Source organism: Periophthalmus magnuspinnatus, chromosome 5, assembly GCF_009829125.3.
Source record: "Periophthalmus magnuspinnatus isolate fPerMag1 chromosome 5, fPerMag1.2.pri, whole genome shotgun sequence".
NCBI lineage: Eukaryota > Metazoa > Chordata > Actinopteri > Gobiiformes > Gobiidae > Periophthalmus > Periophthalmus magnuspinnatus.
The window spans coordinates 3,590,805-3,614,454 of NC_047130.1; the positions used below are offsets into that span (position 1 = coordinate 3,590,805).

Sequence of the window (23,650 nt, forward strand, 5' to 3'; positions counted from 1 at the left end):
CATCTCAGTTTTGATGTGGCTAGTCCTTATGCGGTCATGTGATCTGGCATTAAATGTTCTGGTATCGATCATATATAATTTGACTGAAATAATAAAAATCAGCCCTAAATATTGGCCCAAAACCATCAGCAGAGGCATTGGTTTCCTTGGGTGTTTAATGGTATCAACACTGACCATGAATACAACATCTTGGTCAATCTTTAGTTAGTGCCACTGAAATTTAAGTCACTTGACAGCTAGCAGCTAGGCATGGGACGATATTGAAATTTGGTGTCGCGATTACCATGGCCAACATAATTGCAATTATTTTTAAAGCTGCTGACAGTTTAAAATGTTATGGATATGAATAATTTTAAAGAAATATTTGGCACTCTTGAAGTTGTCCTTTTGGTTTTGATTTTCATTTCATTCATTGCATATCTTCCTGTCTATAATATATATTAATATACATGTCTATCATATACACATATTGTTGTATCTATTGAATATTATTGCATACCTGTTTATATGTATATGCACGTTGAAATATTTAGAATATATTCATATTTTCATTTTACCCTGTGTCCGCTTTTCATTCATGCAGTTTATGGCTCTTTTCCGAATTTAGTTTTCTGATCATCTCTACAGTAAAAAAACGTTACTTAACTTAAGCAGTCAGTCCGCCTAGCCTACTTAGCGTTACAAAATGTTATAGTATTGTACTTTGTTATTAGTGAAACAACTATGATCTAGCGGAGAATATACTGGATGAGCAGAGCTGTCAATTGAGATTTGAGGGCCCGGGCCAAAGAAGTCTTACATGGTCCCCCCTCTAATACAAATGAATAGGAAGAGAGTTCAATTCTGGGCCCCTAAACCCCGGGACAACAGACCATTTTGTCCCCTCCCATTGACTCCCCTGTGTATAAGTTTTTTTGTTTTTTTTTCCTGCACATTTTGGCGATTATCTCTGTTGGCAATTATCACGATTATATAAAATCTCCCATGAATGATTGTTGTCGACCCTTTTTATCATGATAAATGATATTATTGTCCCATCCCTGTTGAATAATAAAAAGTACTGGTTTTGGTCAAAGATACACCCAGCTAGGATGGTGTGTAAAAAGGCCCTAACTGTCAATAACAATTAGCCAATAGTAAATGGTGCAAGATGTAAACTGCAGGCCAATTTCTTGAGCCATGTGTTCATGACTTCTGACACGTAGGTGAAGCTGTGCTGACCATCTATTAGGGTGCTTATCTCTTATAAAATGTCTGTGTACAGAGCCCCAGGATTGTTGATGTTTAGCAGCCTTCCATCCATAGGGCCATTATTGTAGCATTTCCCCACTGTTTGTGTGGAGCAGAGGTTTGAGCTTCACCTCTCTGTCAGCGGAGGGGAGCGGGGCCACCTCAGGATGTCATTAGTGCGAGCCTGGTGTCTGGGTGCCGGCTGGACGCTGTTCTAATGAGGCCCGAGCCATCACGCGCACCGCTGACTGGAGGAGGTGTCACCCATAGGTGCCACCGCCGGGCCGGGACCAGTGCCTTCTCCTTCAATAAGTGGCACCGAAAACGCATCATTAGACTGATGCGCAGCTGCAGTGGGCTTAACCAGACCAGACAGATAGAAGGTAATGATAGCTTTAATTCATGCGGAAATGGGTATCTTTTCATTTGTGGATCTGCTGTTTGGAGCCAGGCCCCTTTTGTCCCCTGTTACATGGAGCAGCCGTGGCTTTTGTCAGGCCTGCAGCAAGATTTTATGATGCATCGCTTTATCAGTGTTTGTTGACTTTTCAAACTCAACTGAGCAAGTCATACACATTTGGATATGGCAAAGGCACCATAAGTCAAAGTTGACAGAAAGTGTGTGTTATCCTGCATGCTTCTCCTTGGTTCACCTGCCTTCACTTTGCTGACTGAAGAGCCATTTTCTGTGACCTTTACAAGTCTGCTATAATAAGAAAATAACGTTTATGGAAAACTGCACATGTGCAAGATAAAACGAGGCTCTGGGAAACTGTAAAAAATAACATCTCACAAAGACGCACAAGTTTACAGGCACAATGGGTCATTAAAAACCAACACAAGTCTAGGAGCTGCAGCTGACCCAACCTGACCTTAAGACAAAAGAATACACTTTTAACTTCTCTGAATAGCTTGACCTGCTGCTTTAAAACATTAGTTCTTCATTAATGCCCCGAGTTGCCTACACAAGGTGATGGCTTATTGTTCCCATTCTAAATGAGCTATTGATGCAGCTCTGTCAGGTGCTGGAGGTCTTCTAATTATTTTGCAATCAATGACTGCCTTAAAACCAGAAGATTTTAGGCATTATAAGTTTTCTTATTTTTTTCTTCTTAAAAAAAACAAAAAACCCAAACATCCATCCATTTTCTTCAGCTTTATCCGGGGCCGGGTCGCGGAGGCAGCAGTTTCAGGCAGTATATCCGCAGTATATGTTCCACTTTGCCTGAGATCCAGAATACACACTTCTACATTACTTTATGAAGATGTGAGTCTGGTCACTGATGAATCTCCCCGAATTCAGATGGGTGTGATTGACATATGGATTAACCAATCAGGGGCATGTATGAAAAAAGACAAACATATTACAAGGCACTGAAATCAGTATCATTGAACGAAGAATTAAACTTTATCTGAGGTGAGAGGAATGTGATTTTGTTGTAAATGATGAGCGACCAATGGGTTCTTTCGTTTCACATGTGTCACTGAAATAAACACATCTTATTGCACAGTACTGCCTGAATCTGACTCTAGGTGTAACGGAGCGAGCGGTGACCAGACTGATATCTCTCTGTATACAAGAATACAGAGACAGATCTTTCTGAACTTGCCGGGAAATTTTCCACTTGATGTCTTCTCTGTTTGAATATGATGATAAAATATATAATTTCAGATAAAACGTGCTTCCTGGATGATTAAAAAACAATTGAGATGGTTAAAGATTAAATGACGATAACAATGACTGGATCGAACTGCAAACATTTTCGAGGAGGAAAAGTAAAATATCTTTCCATATAGAACATTTTCCATGCAGACCAAATAAGAGTCAGGTGCTTATACTTTAGTCTATTTTTTGGCTAAAAAGTTGCATACTTTGGCTTTAACAAGTGCAATACTTTATAATGTATTCTATTAGTTTAACCAGTGCCGTTGGCCGTCATTGTTCATGTGTGACTGGGTGTGTTCATCCCTCCCCAGAGTTTGATTAGTCTGCCCCTGTAGCCACTGGGTTCCATTCATTACCACACGCATATGTTCACTGGGGAGGGCCGCCTGATCTGATCCAGGAGATAGCCACATCCCAACCCTCTCCGGATTTGGCCCTCTGCCCGTCTGCACGCGTCCCTTACCAGCCAGCCTCCCCCTCATGGCACATGCTCAGAGTCTTAATTAAATATCAGAGTGCTCGCTAAGGCCGCTGCTAGCCACCCATGGATTAATAAAAATGAAGGAAGGGAAGTAATAGGCCCTCCATAAAGAAAGATGTGGGTCTGGGTCGTCTCTGCCAGCTGCTGTCACTGGCAAGCAGGACTGAGAGATGATTTGCTCTCATTACAGGGAAATGCGCATGGCCCGAGGATGATGACCGCATTACTGCCATTGAGTGTGATGTGATTGGAGCCGCGGTGTAATGTTAATCTCTCCGCTTCGGTCCCCAAGATGCAGCAAATAAATGGAGATGGAAATCGCTGCTTTTTCCTCTGTGGCCTGCATATGAACTGATCCTAACAGAAATGAGAAAACTCTTCTCTGGTCAGAACTACTAAACTAACTGCTAAGTACTTTTTAAACTATTGCTTTAATTCATTCAACTATTATAGTTACATTTATGACATTGACACTTACATTTTGTGGAAGTGGCAATTACTGCTTTTGCCTGATTTTCTATAGAGCAGCCCCTTCATTTCGTTGTAAGGCATTTTATTATCTTTCTAGTTTAAAAGTGCGCTGTGCAACTTTTCTGAGGGATGCAGTTAAAGCCAGAAGTTTACATACACTATATAAAAAGATGCATACGCTTTTTTCCTCACTGTCTGACATTAAATGAATGTTTAGACAGTTTTTCATTACTTTCGTTAGATGTTTACATATAGTAAGATACTTAGAGTTAATTAGAGACACTGCGTCTCTGTAACATCATGAGAAAGTCAAAAGAAATCAGACAAGATATCAGGAAGAGAATTGTGGACGTGCACTTTCCAGATGTCTGAATGTGCCATTTTCATCTGTTCAAACAATTATATGCAAGTATAAACACCATGGGAAGGTCCAGCAATCATACCGCTCAGGCAGAAGACGGGTTCTGTGTCCCAGAGATGAATGTGCTTTGGTCCAAAATGTGCGTATCAACCCAAGAACAAAAGCAAAAGATCTTGTGAAGATGCTGCTGAAGCTGGTAAGAGTGTGTCATTATCCACAGTGAAACGAGTACTGTACAGACATGGGCTGAAAGGCAACTCTGCCAGGAAGAAGCCATTACTCCAAAAAAAAAAAAAAAAACATAAAAAAGACAGAATACAGTTTGCAAATGCACACAGGGACAAAAACCTTAATTTTTGGAGACATATCCTGTGGTCTGATGAAACTAAAACTGAACTGTTTGGCCATAATGAGCATTGTTACAATTGTAGAAAAAAGGGGAAATCTTGCAAGCCTGAAAACACCATCCCAGCTGTGAAATAAGGGGGTGGCAGCTAGGAAAGAGACGATATTAAAATTTAGACTCACAATTTTTATTATCAAAATAATCGCAATTAATGATATTATCGTGTTATTATTAAACCGCGGCAGTATAATGTCCTCATATGTGGACACCAGGACCTTGTAGAGAAAAAAAAGTTTTGTGGCCTAGACAACCCAAAATGTGTTGTCAACATATGTGAACGCCAGGTCCTAGGAGGTTATAGGTATTCAGATTAATACATGTTTGTTGTAAAACCATCCACCACTGCTAGCAAGCTGTGAAATCAGCTGTGCAAAATGCTGTTCGGCTAGCTCTAACCTAGCAAAGTCGACACAAACACGGATTTAAACAAATCCAAACTAACAAACTACATTCAATAGTTTATTTCACATGGAGTGTTACTTACGATGGATACTTTCAACTCAAGTTTGTCCAACAGTGCCGGATGGTTATCTCGTAAATGTGCATGTAAGTTCCTGGTGTTTGCCCTTGGAGCCATATCTTTTTTTCGGCAGGCTCTTCAGATTGGTGGCTCATCTTTTTGGTCCTGTTTTTCAAATCCATAATAATTCCACACATCAGACTTCACCTTCCTGAGTGGAGGATATAAATGTGCAGCGTCACTGTGATCCAGATCCACTACCCGCGAGCCATGACGGTGACTGACTTTGTTGAAGGACCAGCCCCAATTCAGAATAGGCACAGAAGCTAACAAGTTTCATTGCTATGATAGAGGGCCCCCTTGTGGGCAAGCACCAGAACTAACATCTAAACATTGTATTGAAACCGGAAATATGAAACAGTCTGGTGCCGTAAAGGCGATTATAATTGGGTGCGATGATCACGATTATTAAAAAAATGCCACAAGAGATTAATTACGGACCTTTTTTATTGTGATTAACAATATCATTGTATATCGTCCCATCCCCAGTGGCAGCATCATGTTGTGGGGTTGTTTTGCTGCAGGAGGGACTGGTGCACTTCATAAAATAGATGGCATCATGAGAAAAGAACATTATGTGGGAACATTGAAGCAACATCTCAAGACGTTAAACCTTGGGCAAATGGATCTTTCAAATGGACAATCACCCGAAGCATACTGCCAAATTGGTTACAAAGTGACTTAAGGATAACAAAGGAAAGATGAAATATTGTTTATTTAAAGAAGTTATCAACAAAAAACAATTGAAAATCATGCGTCCACAATAAAACATGAAATAGAATTGAAACTTCAGGAAATTGTCCCATCCTACCCAACAGAAAATCAAATAAACAGATGATAGCTTTAAGGCCAAGTTACATGTGAGCTTTTAAGTCCATTCTGAGGAACATTTCAGGCAAAGCAATGGCATCTCCACAGAGACAAGCAGGTAGCAGACCCCTCACCAGAAAACTTGCATAGTTCACCTTTAAGAAGACCCACTGAAACCCCAAACTGTATAAACAACAGCAGATTAAAATGTTATCTGAACAACCAGCTGCAAAAAAAAAAAAAAAAAAAATCTTTACAATTATTGGCATGCTGTCCTATAAATCCCTGCCTCATTTCTGTTGCAGTCTAACTATTGTCCATAATTGTGCCCATAATTTCTGTTTATTCATCTCCAACTACATCTTCCAGTAATCTATCCCAAACAGTACACACACCACTTCAGACAAAACATCCAGTTTACACAGCATCTAGTACACTCTGCACTCCACGGAGACGACACATGCCCTTCTCGTCTCCCCTTATCCCACCCCATGTCGCGGTCTGACATGAAAGCCGGTCCCCCTTCTGGTTTTACATATAGTTTTTTTTTTTTTGCTCCACTCTCATTAGGGACCAACCTTTTGTGCAGCATTGGGAGGCCTCTCGTGTCTGTAACTGCAGCAGATAATGGTCACCCTGCTCTTTACCATGCTCCGTGTTCCCTGTGATCTTTGAGGACATCATTATCCTCTCCATGTATTTCAAAAGAAAGCACAGCGTCTTCGAACATGTGCTCCTCGCGGGATTGGTTTTAGAGTCCCTTTCTTTGTAATGCACTATACTATCTCCATTTTACATCTTTTTTATCTTGTAGTCTCCTCATTTTGCTCGGGCTTTGGTGGAGTTCCCCTGGTATTATGCGTGTATTAATTCTACAGTGGCCCTTTATAATTGCTGAGACTGCTACAATGAACACCTGCCGCGATCCGCCTCATTAACGCTGATTGCTTATTACGCGGCTTTTTAATAGCTTTAAAGGTGCACTGTGGAACTTTTTTGGTCAAGGGTCTGCCACCTACTTGTTATTCCTTTGCCTGGGATGTACACAGTTTGATACTAAACATATCTCCAATTAGACAAGCCGGCGACTCAACCAGGACAATTTATGCACCTCATTATCACTGATTGCTTATTTAAGTTTTAGTGACTTTAAAGGTTGGCTATGTACCTTTCTTTGGTGGCGGGTCCCATTACCTGTTCTGTTCTGTGGAGATGTTATTTAATTGCCTGGACTGTACACAGTATGGCATTAATCTTGTCAATCTCCAATGAGACTAGTAGGTGACGCAACCACGCCAATTTACAAGTAAGGGTGTGCAAAAATATTGAAATATCAATATATCGTATCATTGCATTTAATGATACAGTATCGACATCATGTGCAGCTGTATCGATATATTGTCAAGAGTAATTTTTTTGTATATTTTAGCAAATTATTCTGTCACTTCGCTACAACTGTGTGGCTTGTTTAGAGGAAAGACGCTCGTTTATACAGAACATTTGACATTTGATTCACGGTTTTGATGATTAAAATAGGTTTATTTCATATTAACTTTGGTTTTATCAAAGCCTTTTTGTATCACAGTTGTTTTAGTCGATATGTTGTGATCCTTCAGAGTCGTTAAACTGCACGTCCATGTTCATGTAAACATGGAGCTCATAAAGCTGAGGATGAGTAATATTGGGCAATGTAACAGTCGGATGTGTTTTTCACTTTGTTATGTTCATTCAACTTCAATAAATGGAAGATAAATAAAAACAATTTAAAAATTGGTTAGTTTTTGTGAAAATGTAGTTGATCAAGTCTCCCAAAAGCCTTTATTTTTCACTGAATCGATGTGAAATATATCATATTGTATCAAATTGACAGTGCGCTGTATCGCGATATGCATCGTATCGTGGCCCATGTATCGAGGTATGTATCGGTATCGTATCAGCAACTTCTTAATGTTGCCCAGCCCTATTTACAAGTCAGATCTGGGTAGAAGAATGCACAGTAATAACGCAAGGTAATTCTGAGCAATAAAAACACTTATAGATTAGATATAGTTTTAATGCCATACTGTGGAACGTTCCAGGCAACGCAATATCATCTCCATGTAAACAAGCTGGCGGTGGACCCTCCAACTTTCACTACTGCACCTTTAACTTTCACTTTCTTATGTCTTTTTTTAGTTTTTTTCTTTGTTCTGAATGTTGTGCCCCTACTCCTACCTTTTCCCTCACCTCACACTGGGATGCACATCTTTGTTCCTTAACTTGTTTCGTTTTCTTTTTAAAGCAATAAAAGAAAAAAAAAAATCCTGTGGGCTGTCTCTGTGCTGCACTCGCCCGCAGGGCACTCCATTTCTTCTCTCTTTGAACTCTTTTTAATTTTGCACCGTAGCAGTTTTTATTAACATATTTATTCATTTATGACTCCCTTCAAAGCGCCTTTTGCATAAGCGCACCTTTCTGCTCATTTACTGCTTAGCTTCTCGACTCTCTCTAGCTAATACCGCTCTATTTTAATCCTGGCCGCGCTGTCATAGGCTTCTTCGGAGATCGCTACTTTTCTGTCTAGACTTTAGCCCTTTTTTTTTTAGGTTTTTTTTTTGTCTTCATCAACCAAGGTCAAGGTGTTTCTCTCCAGACACCGCACACAGAACACTTCCCCTCCACAAGTGCACTACCTCCCACTTTTTAGTCTGATGGCACCCACCTGTCACAGACTCCACTACTCCCACCTCCGTAATAACAGCCTACTGCATACTGGCCTCCATCAAGGGCCCTCAGTCCATTTGGCTACACACTGATTGTTGGTGGGTGATGAGTGGACAAGGGGTCGTCCTTTTTTTAAGTGAAACTTCTATTGTCAAGGTGTTACTGACAGCAAAGGGGGAAAGTGGATAGGTGCATTTAGGTTACAGGCGTGTCCTGAAATTTAAGCCTGTCACGATAACATATTTTGAAGTTCGATGTATCGCTGAAGTAAATATAGATAATATTGGAACTAATTTATGCTGCTACAACAATCCAAGAGCAGATTTAAACCACAAAAACTATTCTAAAGGTACAATGTTGTTAAAAAATCATGAGCTAACAGCAGAATGAAGCACTTAAATACTGTATTTTCTGGATTATAAATTGCACTTTTTTCATAGTTTGGTCGAGGGTGGGACTTATACTCAGATGCGATTTATATTATAATTTTTTCTTCATTATTCTGCATTTTTTGGCTGGTGCGACCTATACTCCAGTGCGACTTGTACTCTGGAAAATACAGTACCTTGTTTGCGTCTGTAATGAGGTACGAGAAGTTATTATTTCAACCTTCTATGGCTTAAATCTTACCGTATAGCTAAAAAATAACCAAAAATGTCCAAGTAGTGCTAAGAAACTGTACCCACGATAAATACTGACCCCCAAAATATTGTTCCAGCTTTCATATATTATTATATATATAGCTATTATTGTGACAGTCCTTCTGAAATTACTTATTTTAATTTGAAACTGCTTGTAAATGCCATGTGTTAATTTGAAGATTTATCACATTTTCATTATTTAAATATGGACCCAATTTTATTCTGATTATCAAGTACATTTTGTTATTTCCCCCTATACAGTATAATGTAAAAGCAGCACCGTGTGACAAAAACTGCATCTAATAAATCATTGTATTGACTGCAAACCCGGAAGTAAGAGCCAAATACTGAATGCTGATTGGCTGGGCAATGGCAACCTACCTGGGCTGTTGTCAATTAAAGAAATTCTTCATCAATTAAAACCATGCGCAACTAAAGCAGGCGTAACGCAAGCTCACAAAACTATTCAGCATCTCTTGGATCTGTCCCACACGTCTGACCCAAACTGCACTGCAATAATAATGCATATACAGAGGTTCTAGTCTTCATTATGTAAAAAAAGGCCAAGATAAGATTTATTTCCACAATCAAATATCAATTTCCAAACCCTTATAATCCTGATAAAATTGTTTTACGACTAATAAAAATGTTGATTATAAAACGGCATTAATGACTGACTGAACGTCTAAAGCCCTAGAACGTTCGTGTGCCAAATTGCGCATATACTTTGAAAATTAGATTATACAGTCTTTTATGTGGTTTTATTTCTCAAGAATCACTTTTGTTAACCTTGTTCTAGCTCGGGTGCATTAATATTTTAAAATCAAATAATGATTTTAAGCATTTATTACTGCTGTTAAATATATTGGTGGGTGTAAAGTTGGCTCGTTTTAAACTTGAGCAATACAACAATACGTTACTACTTGGAACAATAATGTGATAAATCGTGGAGCTCTTCATGTAATTTCAAAATGCCAGAAAAAGCAGTTGACTAAACAGAAGAGAAACGGGGAGAACACTACTCTAACTCCCTCCTCTTTCATTCCAATGGGTTGTTAAATGTTAGACTCGAGGTGAGCCGCACTGTCTGAACTGGAGTCTTTCTTTCAGATGCCAGGGAGATCGTTCTGAAGGCTCAGATCTTAGCCGGCGGCCGGGGCAAGGGCGTGTTCGACAGTGGCCTTAAAGGTGGAGTGCACTTAACTAAAGAGTAAGTAACACCCTGTGAGTTTTTCACAGTTTTACTGTTCAAAGAAGATCCTTTTTGTTCTGGTGACATCGACTTTTTGAGTGTGCAAGCACAAAGAGCTCTGTGAAGATGTTCCCAAGGCACTAAAGCACACTTAGGATTATTTGTGCTGCAAATAAACATTTTTTTTTTCTTTTTTCACTGCTTCATTTCTTGTGCAACTTCTCAATTAAAAAGAGGATTTTGAGTTTGGCTGAAGTATTATGCGCCCTGTACTAAATTTTCCAAATCCCATGCTGTTTGGGATTTGGTGTCGCTGCTAAGGTTTATTTTTACAAAATGTGGATGTACACAATTAGAGTTCACAGTAGATCTTTTTAAAGGCCCTGTACCCGATTTTCCCCCCCTTGCATTTGAGCAAAATCTTGCCCCAGATATATTGTATTTTGCGGTGTAAATGTGTCCTAAATGTGTTTTATTGTCTGAGGCATGAAGTGCACAGTTAGCATATTAGGGTTGCTTTACCTTGACGGCACAATTCCACTCTGGTCTCTGAAAGTTGTGAAAAGTGCTTATAAACTCATTGTGGTGAATGATTAGGATGCTCAGGATGCATAAGTAAGGAATAACTTTAGACCACTGCAAACCATTTAAAATGAACCAGTTCTGTTTTTCACGTTTGTTGTAGACAGTACAAATGTGGTACAGTGTTTTTTGGTTAGTAATACTCAAATACACTGGATGTACTTTTTATGCACTTGCAGCACTTTAGTCTGAATTTCTTGGTATAGATCATTTATTGCTACCTTTAGGGCCGAATAGTGATTTATGACAGTTGTTCTGGACATGTATCATCGTCACCCTACTTTGGCTGGGAAAAGCAGGGAACTTTTTCAAAGTGAGACATGCTGAAGTTCATCGTCCCCAGACAGTGACACGAGTACACGGTTCACCTTCCTCTCATCTATCAAAGGATGAGCACAACCCCTGGATTCATTTGTATTCACTTGTACAAGCGGAGCAGGCTTCCAGAAGGGCGATGGCATGCAGCACGCCTTTAAAGAGCCATAATAGAAAGAGCTTCATTCACACTGATGTCTACTTGGACCAGAGTGTTTCTCAAAGTGCTGCTTTGTCAGATTGTGTTGTCCACAAAGAGCTCAGGTTAACTCTCTTCATCTGCACTACAACCTACTTTGTATGTGAGGGTTATTCAACTTTTCTCTTTGCTGTTTCTTTGTGTAATAGGATGAGTTCACACAAGGACTTAACTGTCTTAACTTTAGTTTTACTTATTTATTTTATTATAATTTTTTGGGTGAAATTTGAGATAAGAAGCTTGGCTAGGCTGAAATAGCTTAAGTGGTGACCGGTTGGTGAGATATACACACTAATCTTGTTATGCTAAATTTAGTGATGGGACTGTAGGCTCTTTTATGGGATCTGAATCTTTTGGATCCATTCATTTCAAAGAGCTGTACAAAAGACTGACTCTTTTACTGTTTATGCATATGACTGAAGCCAATGTGACAACTAATTTGAACAACAAACTAATCAGAGAGGAACAACAAAGGTTTAAATGTGTTTAAAATGGTTCAAACTGTAAGTGGGAGTGTGTCAGCTGTTTCAAACGTTGCATTACGGTAATAAAAATTCTAAAACTAACTGTTAATATGATACCAAATGTGTTTTTTTTTTTTTTTGTTTTCTCACAAAGCTCTCAGTCATGTCACCTGCTCTGCTTCTGAGCTCATTCTTGTGTTGGTTCAGCCTTCAGTATACAGTAATAATCATATAAAAATGCATACAAATTAGACAGAAAAAGGCTTGTCTCTATTATAAAAGAGATCTGGATCCAACTGCTCAGGTCAAAGAACTGTTCAAAAGAGCTAGGTCGTTCATGAACCTCACATCAGTCGTTCATTACATTATTTACATATTTGATACATGTGGTTAAACATGCTTTTGAAAGGTAATTGTTTTTGCTCTTTATTCATCAAACAAGAGACAGAGTTTCTGATTGAACCCAGAAGTGACATCATCACATTTTTTGTTCAACCACTTTGACACTAAAGTCTAAATTTTGGCACAAATTCTGAAACTTGCCACTCAAGGAGCAAATACTCAGCTATGTTGGCATGACTGAGATCCACTTTCAAGCCTTAACTCTCATATCAAAACAACAAAACACTGTTTGCAGAATCTAAAACACAACAATCAATTATTTAAACTCAGACTATAAGTGTAACAGTGCAAGTCTCTGCAGGTGCTTTAGTCTGTGTAGCTAAATATTGCACACTTTTATCAGCCCACAGACCAGAGACACAAACGACAAAACAGAACACACAGGAATGACAATATGAAGATGTATTATAGAGATACAGAAGCACTAGAAACCATAATGTAAAAGACTTCTGTAGTGAACCAGGTTTTCATTCAGACTCTGAGGTCCAAATCACTGTGCTAAAACTGCTAAAAAAGAAGATTAGAAAATGTTGCTTTTTTGTTTCCTAACTGATTATGTAATATTTTACACACATTTACAGGATTTACCTCCCTCTCAAACCGTCACAAACAGTGTGATACTGGTCGTACAACTGTCTGACTCCCTCACACTACATGTCTGAAAGTGTGATACTGGTCCTACACATTCTGAATTGTTTTGTGTCTTGTGTGAATAGTTTTGCAAAGTGTGGAAAGGTTTTGCCAAATTATGGAAAGTTTCAGAAAATATACCAAGGCAACTGAAAAAAAACAACGGAACAATCTTTTTTGGGAGTGAATATTTATTGCTGGTACATTTTCTTTGTATTATTGGAGAACTTTGTTTTCTGTACTACAGTAAGAACTGAGCTGTAGAGGACTGGATAAACAACTTCTATGACTCATTATAGATGCAAACTAACTGCGAAATTGTGTCATTCTGCTGTTTATTCTGATTATGTTTTTAATAGAGCTGGGCAACAATTACATATTTTAATGAATACTTAAATTGTGATTCATCGAAATTGATCGCATGTTGGACCCAAAGGTAAAAAACTGCCTGAAAAAAAAAACTGCATAATATTTTTGCTGAATCATTTCAAATGAAATGTGTCTAATCCTGTGTCCTGTGTGGTCTGCTGCTTCTTTCTGCTCACTATGGGCCTAATAGACGGCTACTAGAATCCTGGCAGAGTCTTGCTTTAGTCCTGATTCAGGTCTGGAAATCAGTCCTCCTATTTAGTCCTTGTTTAGTCCTGGTTCAGTTCAGGTGCGTTCCTGGTACAAACCAGCTCTCTGCTTACTAAACAGTTTTCACAGTAAACATGATTGACACGAGCCGTAAACTCTTCATATTGAATCATGTATTTAGCGTCACTCTCAGTTTGCAGACCTTAGTGCACCGTTTCTCCGTGATCACTGTCTCTTTTTGTATAGTTTCAAACCTCAGATGGAGCTCTGTACAGCAGGCCTCATGTCCCGTACACAGACACAGGAGACCCCCCTCCTCGTGTGTGTGTGTGTGTGTGTGTGTATATATGTGTGTGTGTGACCGAAGCAGGGCTCTTTGATCCAGGCTTTTTGAATGATACACGTGACCTGCACCATGTGCTACAAAATAATTAATTGCTATTAATTATTTTTTGAGTTAACGTGATAAAAGGCATTAACATGCCCAGGTTTTTGGAGATAATCCTGCTCTCGGGTTGTTGCATAAATTTGTTTTCGTTTATACTTTCTTCAGAAATATATAACTCTTCCAAATGTGTTATTGTGACCTAATTAGGACCTAATTGTCTATAGTTTTATTGACCCCTGCTCTCCATCTGAAATTATGATATCAAATGTTAGTACATGTCATGAACGCAACCCATTTATTTTCAATTAATATAAATGATTGTATTGAACTTTTGCGTGAAACTTTGATCTCTTCCAGTCCTGCTGTGGTTGGTGATCTGGCTAAAAAGATGTTGGGCTTCAATCTGACCACCAAGCAGACACCTAAGGAAGGAGTCAAAGTCAAAACGGTAAGAAACAACATAATTCCCCTTTTTTCCTCCTCATTACAAGGTTATTTGGGTCCAATGATACAGTTGTATGTTTAATAAGTGTGAAGGCAGTCTGAATCTGAGCTTTGTTTTGGCTTAAAATATGTAGTTGCTGTCCGCTCTTGTTTATTTTGGCTTTTCACTTGCTGGTGTTATGGCTCATTGCATAAATTGAACAAGGCCCAGTGTGAATTTAAAGCGTTGGGTAAACAACTGTTTCTGTGTGCCACTAACAAGCAGAAATCTCATTTTCTGTACTGGCACACCGCATACAGTACCTACCTTCTCAAAAGAAAAAAACAAAACATTTCCAGCTGATGAAGCCTTCAGCCTGTGGACTCCCACCTCTTCTCCTACAGCTGTGTTTAGCAAGAATCAAATCTGCTGCACTTGTCAGTTTTCTAAAAGTCACCTGGGACATTCCCGAGATCCAAATGAATGTCTCGAGGCAGAAGGAACTGCAAACAAACAAAATACAATTTGCATTTAGCCCGAGTGCAAAAAGCCACAGTCCCAAACGGCTCTGCAGAAGTTTTTGAGTTAATAGCGAGAGTTGACCTGTGACTTCTATAGGGTAAGAGCAGGAGAAGATCTTTGCTGTCAACCTGCCCATGAAGCTCGCATCACACATCCACCCAAGGTTCCAATATAGAACGTAACAAGAGAAAGTCAGCACTACTCTTCTACCAACTTGATTTGCTGCCTGGCTACTGATTTGGGAATGAGTTGAGAAGATGGGGCAGAGGCTGAGTTTGAAAGTAAGAGTTGGAACATATCACAATACAGAAAAGGTCTAAAGTCAAACGGAGCAACTTAAAGATGATGTACCAATTTTTTCTATCTTAAAAAAAAAGAAAAAGAAAAACAGAACTAGTAATGCATTTTGACCGTCTTAATTATTCACTGCAATGAGTTTATACATGTGTTTCACAACTTTCCGAGACCAGAGCGGAGATCACTGTCACGTTAAAGCTATCAAACGTTAGCATGCTTATGGTGCACTTCCTGTTTCGCAGAGAATGATATATGATGCTTATAATATCTGAATTGGGGAGAAAGAGAATCTTAATTAGAGAAAAGAATTGAGTAAAGCTGGAGTATACACCTTTTTTATTCTTGTAAATGAGTAGATGGGGATTTTGTGTTTCCCCCATATATTGTAAAAACAACACTGCACAAAATCAGCTAATAATTTAGTATTTTATTTATCGCAAACCCAAATGTACAAACTGTAAGGAGCGCTAGGATTGACTGCACATTGGCAGTCTACCCCTGTTTAACTTTTCCATTTGAAAATAAGTTGTTCTAAAGCTGTGCATGTGTTTGGAAATTCATGAATGCAAATATTGACAATTTGGCAAGAGGTCTTTGTGCGCTAGAAGCTATTTATAGATTTGAATGCACACTTGCGCTTTCTGTGGTTTGAAAATCTGGTATTTCAGCTTTAACATTAGTCTGTTTACCTCTCTTGAGTTGAGAGACGACCACCCGTCCATCCTCATTGAGAGTGTGACAAGGTGTAGGCAGAACACAAGGCATATCCATGTTCCAGGAAACTCTATCTTTACCCTTAACCGCGCAGCTAAAGACTTCCTGTCAAAGTCCTTTCCCCCCAAATGAGACTCCTGCTTGCTTCCTCAGTCAGCTTATCAGTCTCGCTCAGCTTAGGCCTGCTTTGTTAGCTAACACGTCTTCTATTCTTTGTGTACCAACTGGTCTTCGAGCCGGGATCAACCTTGTTATCTGGTGACACGGTGGTCAGACTGCTATTTAACTTTCATTAGTGAAGTTTCACACCTATGCCACCCATGTTAATTATACTTGAGCAGTCACTGAAAACACACGTGGCTATAGTACACCGCTACACTGTTTCGTGTCAGTTTTGTCTTTGTGCTGACCCCATTTTCTTCTATTCTGTGTGTTAATGGTCATGCTCAGGTGATGGTAGCCGAAGCCCTGGACATTAGCCGAGAGACCTACTTTGCCATTTTGATGGACCGCTCCTGTAATGGGCCAGTGATGGTGGGAAGTCCCCAGGGAGGTGTGGACATTGAAGAAGTAGCTGCTAAAACCCCAGAACTCATCTTCAAGGTACAGTACTTTTCTTGCTGTGCTTTGTATATAGTTTGCACTCACATGTCTTGGCTCGTGTTTCATTGTTCGGTTTAGCTGTCTAACTTGAGGTGGTGGTTTTCTCAACCTGATTATGTTTTTAAGCTTAATTAATTTCAGAATAGAAATGCGTGACTTCTATCCACACCCTCAAGTTAACATGTTAAGTGCTTGAACTTTATTTGTAATGCAGTCTAATAGCACACACAGGTCTCATGTACTGGTAAGACTCGCTAAATTGGTAATTAATAAGATAACTATTTTTGTCTGTGTAATGGAATTCTAATGTTATTTTATGTGTAAAGTTTGTAAGGTGTCTGAAGGGGAGAAATGTGTTTGGCATTTGTTTTGTCTTTAGTTTTGGTTTGACTCCCAAAATGATTTAGGCTAAAAGCAGGTCCTTGTCGTTGTTAACAGATGTACCATTTAAGCCTTACAGATGGCGATTTAACCAGCATATCTCTCTGCTTGTTTTATCATCCCTTTTCTAGACTGCAGATGTTAGCACAGATTGCAAAGATCGTGCATTGATGTCTATCATAGTATATTGCAGATTGCATGGGCAGCATGCTGCTGTGGTTCTGCTTGATACAAAGTAATGGTTTACCTATTGCTTCTGTTCCATTTCCACTGAAATATTATTTGTCAACTAAAGCGAATATAGAGAGCCTGATACCTTTCCTTAGTCCTTTCATATGAGTTCATGTGATGTCATCCACTTTTCAATGCCTGTATAATAAACTTAAAGGACTGGTCAACATTCTGCAACAGAATTTGTCAGACTGCAGATTTTTCCTTTGGTTTATAGTTAATATCTCTGTGATCACAGGGCCTAGTCACATGAATACAAACATTAGCTCAAAGTCAGCACCAAATATGTGATTGTTGTCAGTTGAGAAGACTTTAAGCAAATCCTAAACATAATATGATTCAACATGTGTGCATCTGATCATACACTTGGACATTTCTTGTAAGAACAGTGAATTTCCCACAGAGTTATGCACACCCCTGCTATTTGAAAGTATCCTTTCATCAGCTTTTAGAATTTAAGCCTATTATTGGCTTTTACTGCTCTAGTTTCTTATCACTTCATTGTATTCTGTCTATATAAGTTTATTACAGTACATTGTTCAATCTTGTGCCACTGTACCTCTCCTCATCATTCCTTTTCTTTTCTGACTCTTTTGTAGGAAGTCATAGATATATTTCAAGGTGTTCAAGATGAGCAGGCACTCCGCATGGCAGCTAATTTGGGTTTCAAAGGACCTCTGCAGCGACAGGTAACGACAAAGAAGGATAATGCAAAGCTGTGCAGACATGTACACAAAGCGACGCATGTTCAGTCTCACACACATTATGTTTGCCTATCATTACTTTAGCTCTACAATATTGTCCGATGTCATTATAGTTCACACATTGCCAGGTGGTCTATTGTTATTTCTGGCAGTGACGTGCAGAGGCTGGGAGCACAAAGATTAATGATAGTAATTTGTTACAATGATTCCGGACATACATGGCTATAGTCCATAACATAAATGACAAAGCGACTGAGCAGCTAATTATATTTATTCTTTTATTACATTAATGGTAATTGATAAAACAGCATCTCTGATTGTGTAAGTGTCATTCTCACAAACCTACGATGTGTGTAATGTTGACTGTCGCTTCCATGGAGCATTGATAATTTTATGTTTAGTGAGTTTCATAGCATTGTTTTTCCTTGCCACTGTCTCTGTGGTTTGAGAAATCAGATTATCTTAGATTTCTGACATAAAGAATACATCTAAATATGTGTAATGAGTCTCTGTTCCCAGAAGAGAAGCCACAGTCATGAGTTGTTTCTACATCCATAAGGGGCTTATCTAATTACAGGGTTAAGCGTAACACAGGACTTCGTTTCATAATGAAATGAGGAATAACTATTACATTTACTCTGTAGATAGAATAGCAGTAAAATGATGTGTTTGGTCTTGTTTTATGTAAGTGCACTTGGCGGGGCTTTGTTGGGATGGTGTTTTCAGGAGGTACTGACTGCCCTCTGTCTCTCCACAGGCTGCAGATCAGATTAAGAGGCTCTATGATCTGTTTCTGAAAGTCGACGCCACACAAGTCGAAGTCAATCCTTTTGGAGAGACTCCCGAAGGACAAGGTACATGTGCAATGCAAATGTCTGTTTGTACTTTTGACTGACTCCACTCTATTGTTTGACCTGCCATTGCATATGTATTATTCTTATGATACTTCCCCATAAAGACTTTCATAGAAACTATTTACAGTACTTATTGACTATTCCATCTCTCTGCCACCATTTAGACTATCAGAAAGCTTACATGCAGCCTGCTCTGACTCGGCTTATACTGCATCTCAATTAAGCCTTCAAATTCAGAACTTTCTCTTTACACAGACAAAACATAACATGTGGTATTTGATGTGCTCTGGCTATTTAGTTGAAAGACACATTTATTGGTAAGATGGACGCTTAAACCTTAGTGTAATTATTAATTTAGATGAATAGGTCACACTAAAGTAATTTTGTATTGTAAGAATCAAAGTGGCACAGTAAATACACTGTCTAATTTGGAGTGTTCCTTCTTCTCTTTTCATAATAATGTGTAAAAACCACTCATGTAGCCTTTTTTCTCGGTACAATAATGACGAGTTTGTGACTCAAGAGAAGGTGAGCGGGGGCATTCACATGTCAATCACTGACACACAAAAGAGAATGACGATGATGAAGAGCACAGTTGTGATGCAGAATGTGAACTGGCGCTGAGCTGTATTTTCCTCTGGATGTGGTAAAGGTGATGTTTGAGCTACATTAGGGCACATCCTATAGACAGAGGGTCATTCTTAATGTCTGAACTTCGGGTACAACAGCTCTCCTGTTCCTTATTCACTTCCATTTTGTTTCCACACACATTTCTACAAAATATTGTATCCCATACCACATGAGGCAAAATCTATTAAATTGTCTCAAAGACGATATTTCTCCCAAAACTGTGTCAGTAGAATGTCTACCAAAAATAACTCCTGAGTGAAATGTAAGCAAATGAACCAAAACTGAATAGATTTTAAAGTGAAAATGTCTAGTCTGCCTCTGTTCGCTCAGATGAGATACTTCTTTGCTGCCAGTGAAAATAGAACCACATTTGAAGGCGTGTCACCATTAATATTTATGAGAAGCCATTAAACAGCACATTTCTTTTGTCAACATTTTTGATATTGCTTGTTGTCATCGTGTACTATAGATAGGTACATAGTTATTTATTGCAAACCTGTCGTAAAATATAAAAACAGACGGAAATTCAAAAACACTCAAGACTATCCATTGAAGAGATAATAGGTGTTTCTATTGCAAAGAGACATAGTAATATTCCATAATAGGACTTAAAATTTTGTGGTTTTAACTTTCTATTTCCTTGGAATCATGCAGGTGATGTGCCACCTCCAGAAAAGTTACATACTCAATGCCTCAAGAGGACATAAAATATGCACTGGTCCATTTAAGCCTTTTTTAACAACAGTCTTGTGCTGTGTAGAGCAGCCCAGAGCAGTACGGACTAAACAAATCTCCAACATATCATTAACCAAGCATGTGTGACCATTACAAACTTTTTGAATTGAATTATAATAATGCAATTGGTCAAGAATTAGGTTACAGTGGCAACCATATCTGATAATTATTTTAGAAAATGAAACCACAAAATCATGAGTTTCTTTCTGATCATGGTCCTTCTGATCAGATTTTGTGTTTGCATGTCATTTAAAATAATCTTAAAGGCCTAGAAATCACCAAATTAATAATGATACTAAGATGAGTGAAAGGAGGTCACTTAGAGAAGCTTGGAGTAGAACCGCTGCTCCTCCATGTTTCCTACACTCTCTTAATTATACAATTAACATCAAAGTAAATTAACTTGTGTTTTAACTAAAGTCTATTCATTGTTGTTTTATTGCTATTTTTGGAAATGACTTGTTGTAAAGAAATAAAATAACAGACTGACAACAAACTTTTAAAATAAACTTGACAAAGAAAACACAAAACTTCATCTTATTCAGCCCTGGTCATTACAGTCAGGTTAAAGTTCTGTGCACAATGGGTTTTCAAAGCTAGTTTATATTCGCATTCCCTCTCCACTCCCACACAGGTCTCTATTGTGTTGCTGTCTATCTCTCTAACTCTCTGTGTCATCCTCTCCACCCTTCCTACCTTTGCCCCAGTGGTTTGCTTTGATGCCAAAATCAACTTTGACGACAATGCGGAGTTCCGTCAGAAGGCAGTGTTCGCCATGGACGACATGAGCGAGAGCGACCCCACCGAGATGCACGCGGCCAAGTGGGACCTCAAATATATCGGGCTTGACGGAAACATCGCCTGCTTTGGTAAGAAGGTGGAAGATAAGTTGTGTGGATGTATTTATAAGGGAGCGTACAGGTGCATCGTCAGATCTCATATCGATTACATTTTTGTACCATTTGTCATTTGTTTGCATTAAATTGTAGAATATTATTTCTTGCATCAATATCAGTCAAAAGTTTGGACACACTTTTTAATTACTATTCACATTGTAGATTCTCACTGAAGGGATCAAAACTATGAGTGAACACATGGTGAATCTAGTAAACAATAAGTGTGAAATAATGTTTGTTTTTTTAAATATATTTTAGATTCTTCAAAATAGCCTTTAGCCTTTGCTTTGATCGCTGCTTTGCACACTCTTGACATTCCACCAACGATCCATGACAAGAAACAGCTGTAAAATAAAAACCATTTCAGGAGACTTCATCATGAATCTCATTGGGAGAAGGCCAAGAGTTCAAAGCAAATATTGTGATTATGATTATTAAGTTATTTTTTTGTATTAATGGGGGGGATAAGAAAGACAACTCTACGTTAAACCTGAAGACTAAACAAGTTCTGTCTATGACTTTGAATTGGACAGGTTGCACTGAAAAAACCTAGCTGCCAGAAACAAAAAAAAACCCTTAGAGTAATAGTCAGTCTTGAAAATGATTGCTATATTATTCCACAACTATACTTTTATAATGCTTTACTTAACAATCCTCTGAGGCATTGTAAGTTGAGGGTATGGTTAAAACTTAGTAGACACAATGGCAGCCTGGGCGCTCTTCCAGTCCACATTGCACATCACTTTCGGAGGGCTCCAGACGGATTTGTCCCGTAACCAATGCGTTCTAATTAGCTATAATCTGCCCGGAATGTCTCCAGCGAGCCGGATTGTTAGGATTCTCATTAAAGGCCCCCTCTCTTGTCATAAATCAAAGCTTTTACATTGTATTGCAACACTAACAGGTGCTCTCACCTAACAGGTGCTTCCTGCACGCTTTTATAAACATATTAGGTGCCTGCTACCCCCGACCACGTCTGACACTTTCGTACTTCCCAAGCCACTCTTAAAGTAACCCCAGCTTTTAAGCCTGTGCCGTTTCAGTGAGAGGTTCATGCACTAGCAAAATGGCAGCTTTTAGAGCAAATTTCCCTCTTATCGAGACCTCAGTCGAAAGCTTTTCCAGGGCACACGTTCATTCAGTTTAAACCAAATGAGCGAAGATATTTTTTGTGAGATTGGCGTGTACACATCTCAGCGGGAGAGCTGGTATGGAGCTTGGCTAAATGATGACATAGCCCAGCAAAAAGACTCCACAGATCCCTTTTCATCAGCGCTCTTTCTGTGAAGTTGTGAGCTGGAGTCTTAATCAGATTTTCCCTCTGTTGCCCGACCTGAAATGCTCAATGTTTCTGATTAGAATATTTTCTACTGATGCATGTACAAATTCACAAGAGGGAGAAGAAGCAGAGCACTTTCCCTTTTTTTGGATTTTCAATGGGATACTAGAAGCACGATATTGAGTCTTTTCGTCACTGTTTTAATTTTGTCTTTATTAGAGCCTCAATGGTTTTTGGTTGTCTTCAGACTTATGTTAGTTGGCAAAATGTTTAGTTCTGATGAAATAAATATATTTTTTGATTTGCTAATAAAATACAAAACACTTGGCACAATTTGCAATAGCTCTTTAATTATTGTTAAATAGTGAGAGACAGGACATTACATCAGGTGTATGATGTACATATAGCTCTATTTTCCCAAACTGCAGATGTACATTTTGATTTATTCATGCGCATTGATATTTCTTGATATATTATTTTATATATTGTATCTATTAAGATCTACAGATAGAAATAAGTCAGTTATAGTAGGCTGCTTTATTAGTATCTATAGGTAAACTTGTTTTCCACTTTGAGAGTCCTAGGCAAAAACGTCAAAATAAGAACGGTGTTAAAGTGCTTTACTGGAAAATGGTTAAATACACTGTATACAAATAAATACTATAAACTAAAAGTAAATAAAAAATCAAATATAAAGGCTTCACATAACAAGTAAATAGTTTAAGGTTTTTAAGATATTTGGGCAAAAAAAGTTTAGTTTCTTCTTGCAAAATTATTATTATTATTATTTTTTTTATTTTTTTTGTAGTAAATGGAGCAGGATTAGCCATGGCAACTTGCGACATCATTGACCTGCATGGAGGAAAACCAGCCAACTTCTTGGATTTGGGTGGAGGAGTGAAGGAAAGACAGGTCTATGAGGCGTTCAAACTCCTCACTGCAGATCCAAAGGTATGTTACAGTATTAGCTTTTGATCATTAAAAAGTCGATTAGAGAGACTTTTTGCTAGATTCAGCTGTGACACCATGATTGGTATTGCAGTCATGTATCTTGTCATAAAGCGCTGTCTCTGCCTAACGCTCAGTGAGGGACACAACAGTACTCATTAGACTCTGGGACTCTGGCATATGTCCATGTCTGCCTCAAAAACACACTCGGAAACAGGCCGATTATGCACCATCATTTTCTGTCTCACCGCTATGATGAATTGCCCGTCTGTACTGTGCAATAAACACAGGCCTTACAGGACTCATTATTACACCTGTGGTGACAGACATGTTCACATGCATTTTAATGTGAGGGCACAATAATAAGCACATACACTGACTTAAATGAAAGC

The 23,650-nt window shown here is 38.7% G+C and overlaps 1 protein-coding gene across 1 annotated transcript in view; it reads left to right on the plus strand.

Annotated features, from left to right (window-relative positions):
* Positions 1-23,650, plus strand: part of suclg2 (succinate-CoA ligase GDP-forming subunit beta) — a 98,880-nt gene that overhangs the window by 30,505 nt on the left and 44,725 nt on the right. The window contains exons 3-9 of the mRNA XM_033966522.2: positions 10,400-10,499; positions 14,398-14,488; positions 16,448-16,600; positions 17,812-17,901; positions 18,674-18,770; positions 20,843-21,004; positions 23,119-23,261. Of these exons, the coding sequence (XP_033822413.1) occupies positions 10,400-10,499; positions 14,398-14,488; positions 16,448-16,600; positions 17,812-17,901; positions 18,674-18,770; positions 20,843-21,004; positions 23,119-23,261 (836 nt within the window). The remainder of the gene's footprint in view (positions 1-10,399; positions 10,500-14,397; positions 14,489-16,447; positions 16,601-17,811; positions 17,902-18,673; positions 18,771-20,842; positions 21,005-23,118; positions 23,262-23,650) is intronic.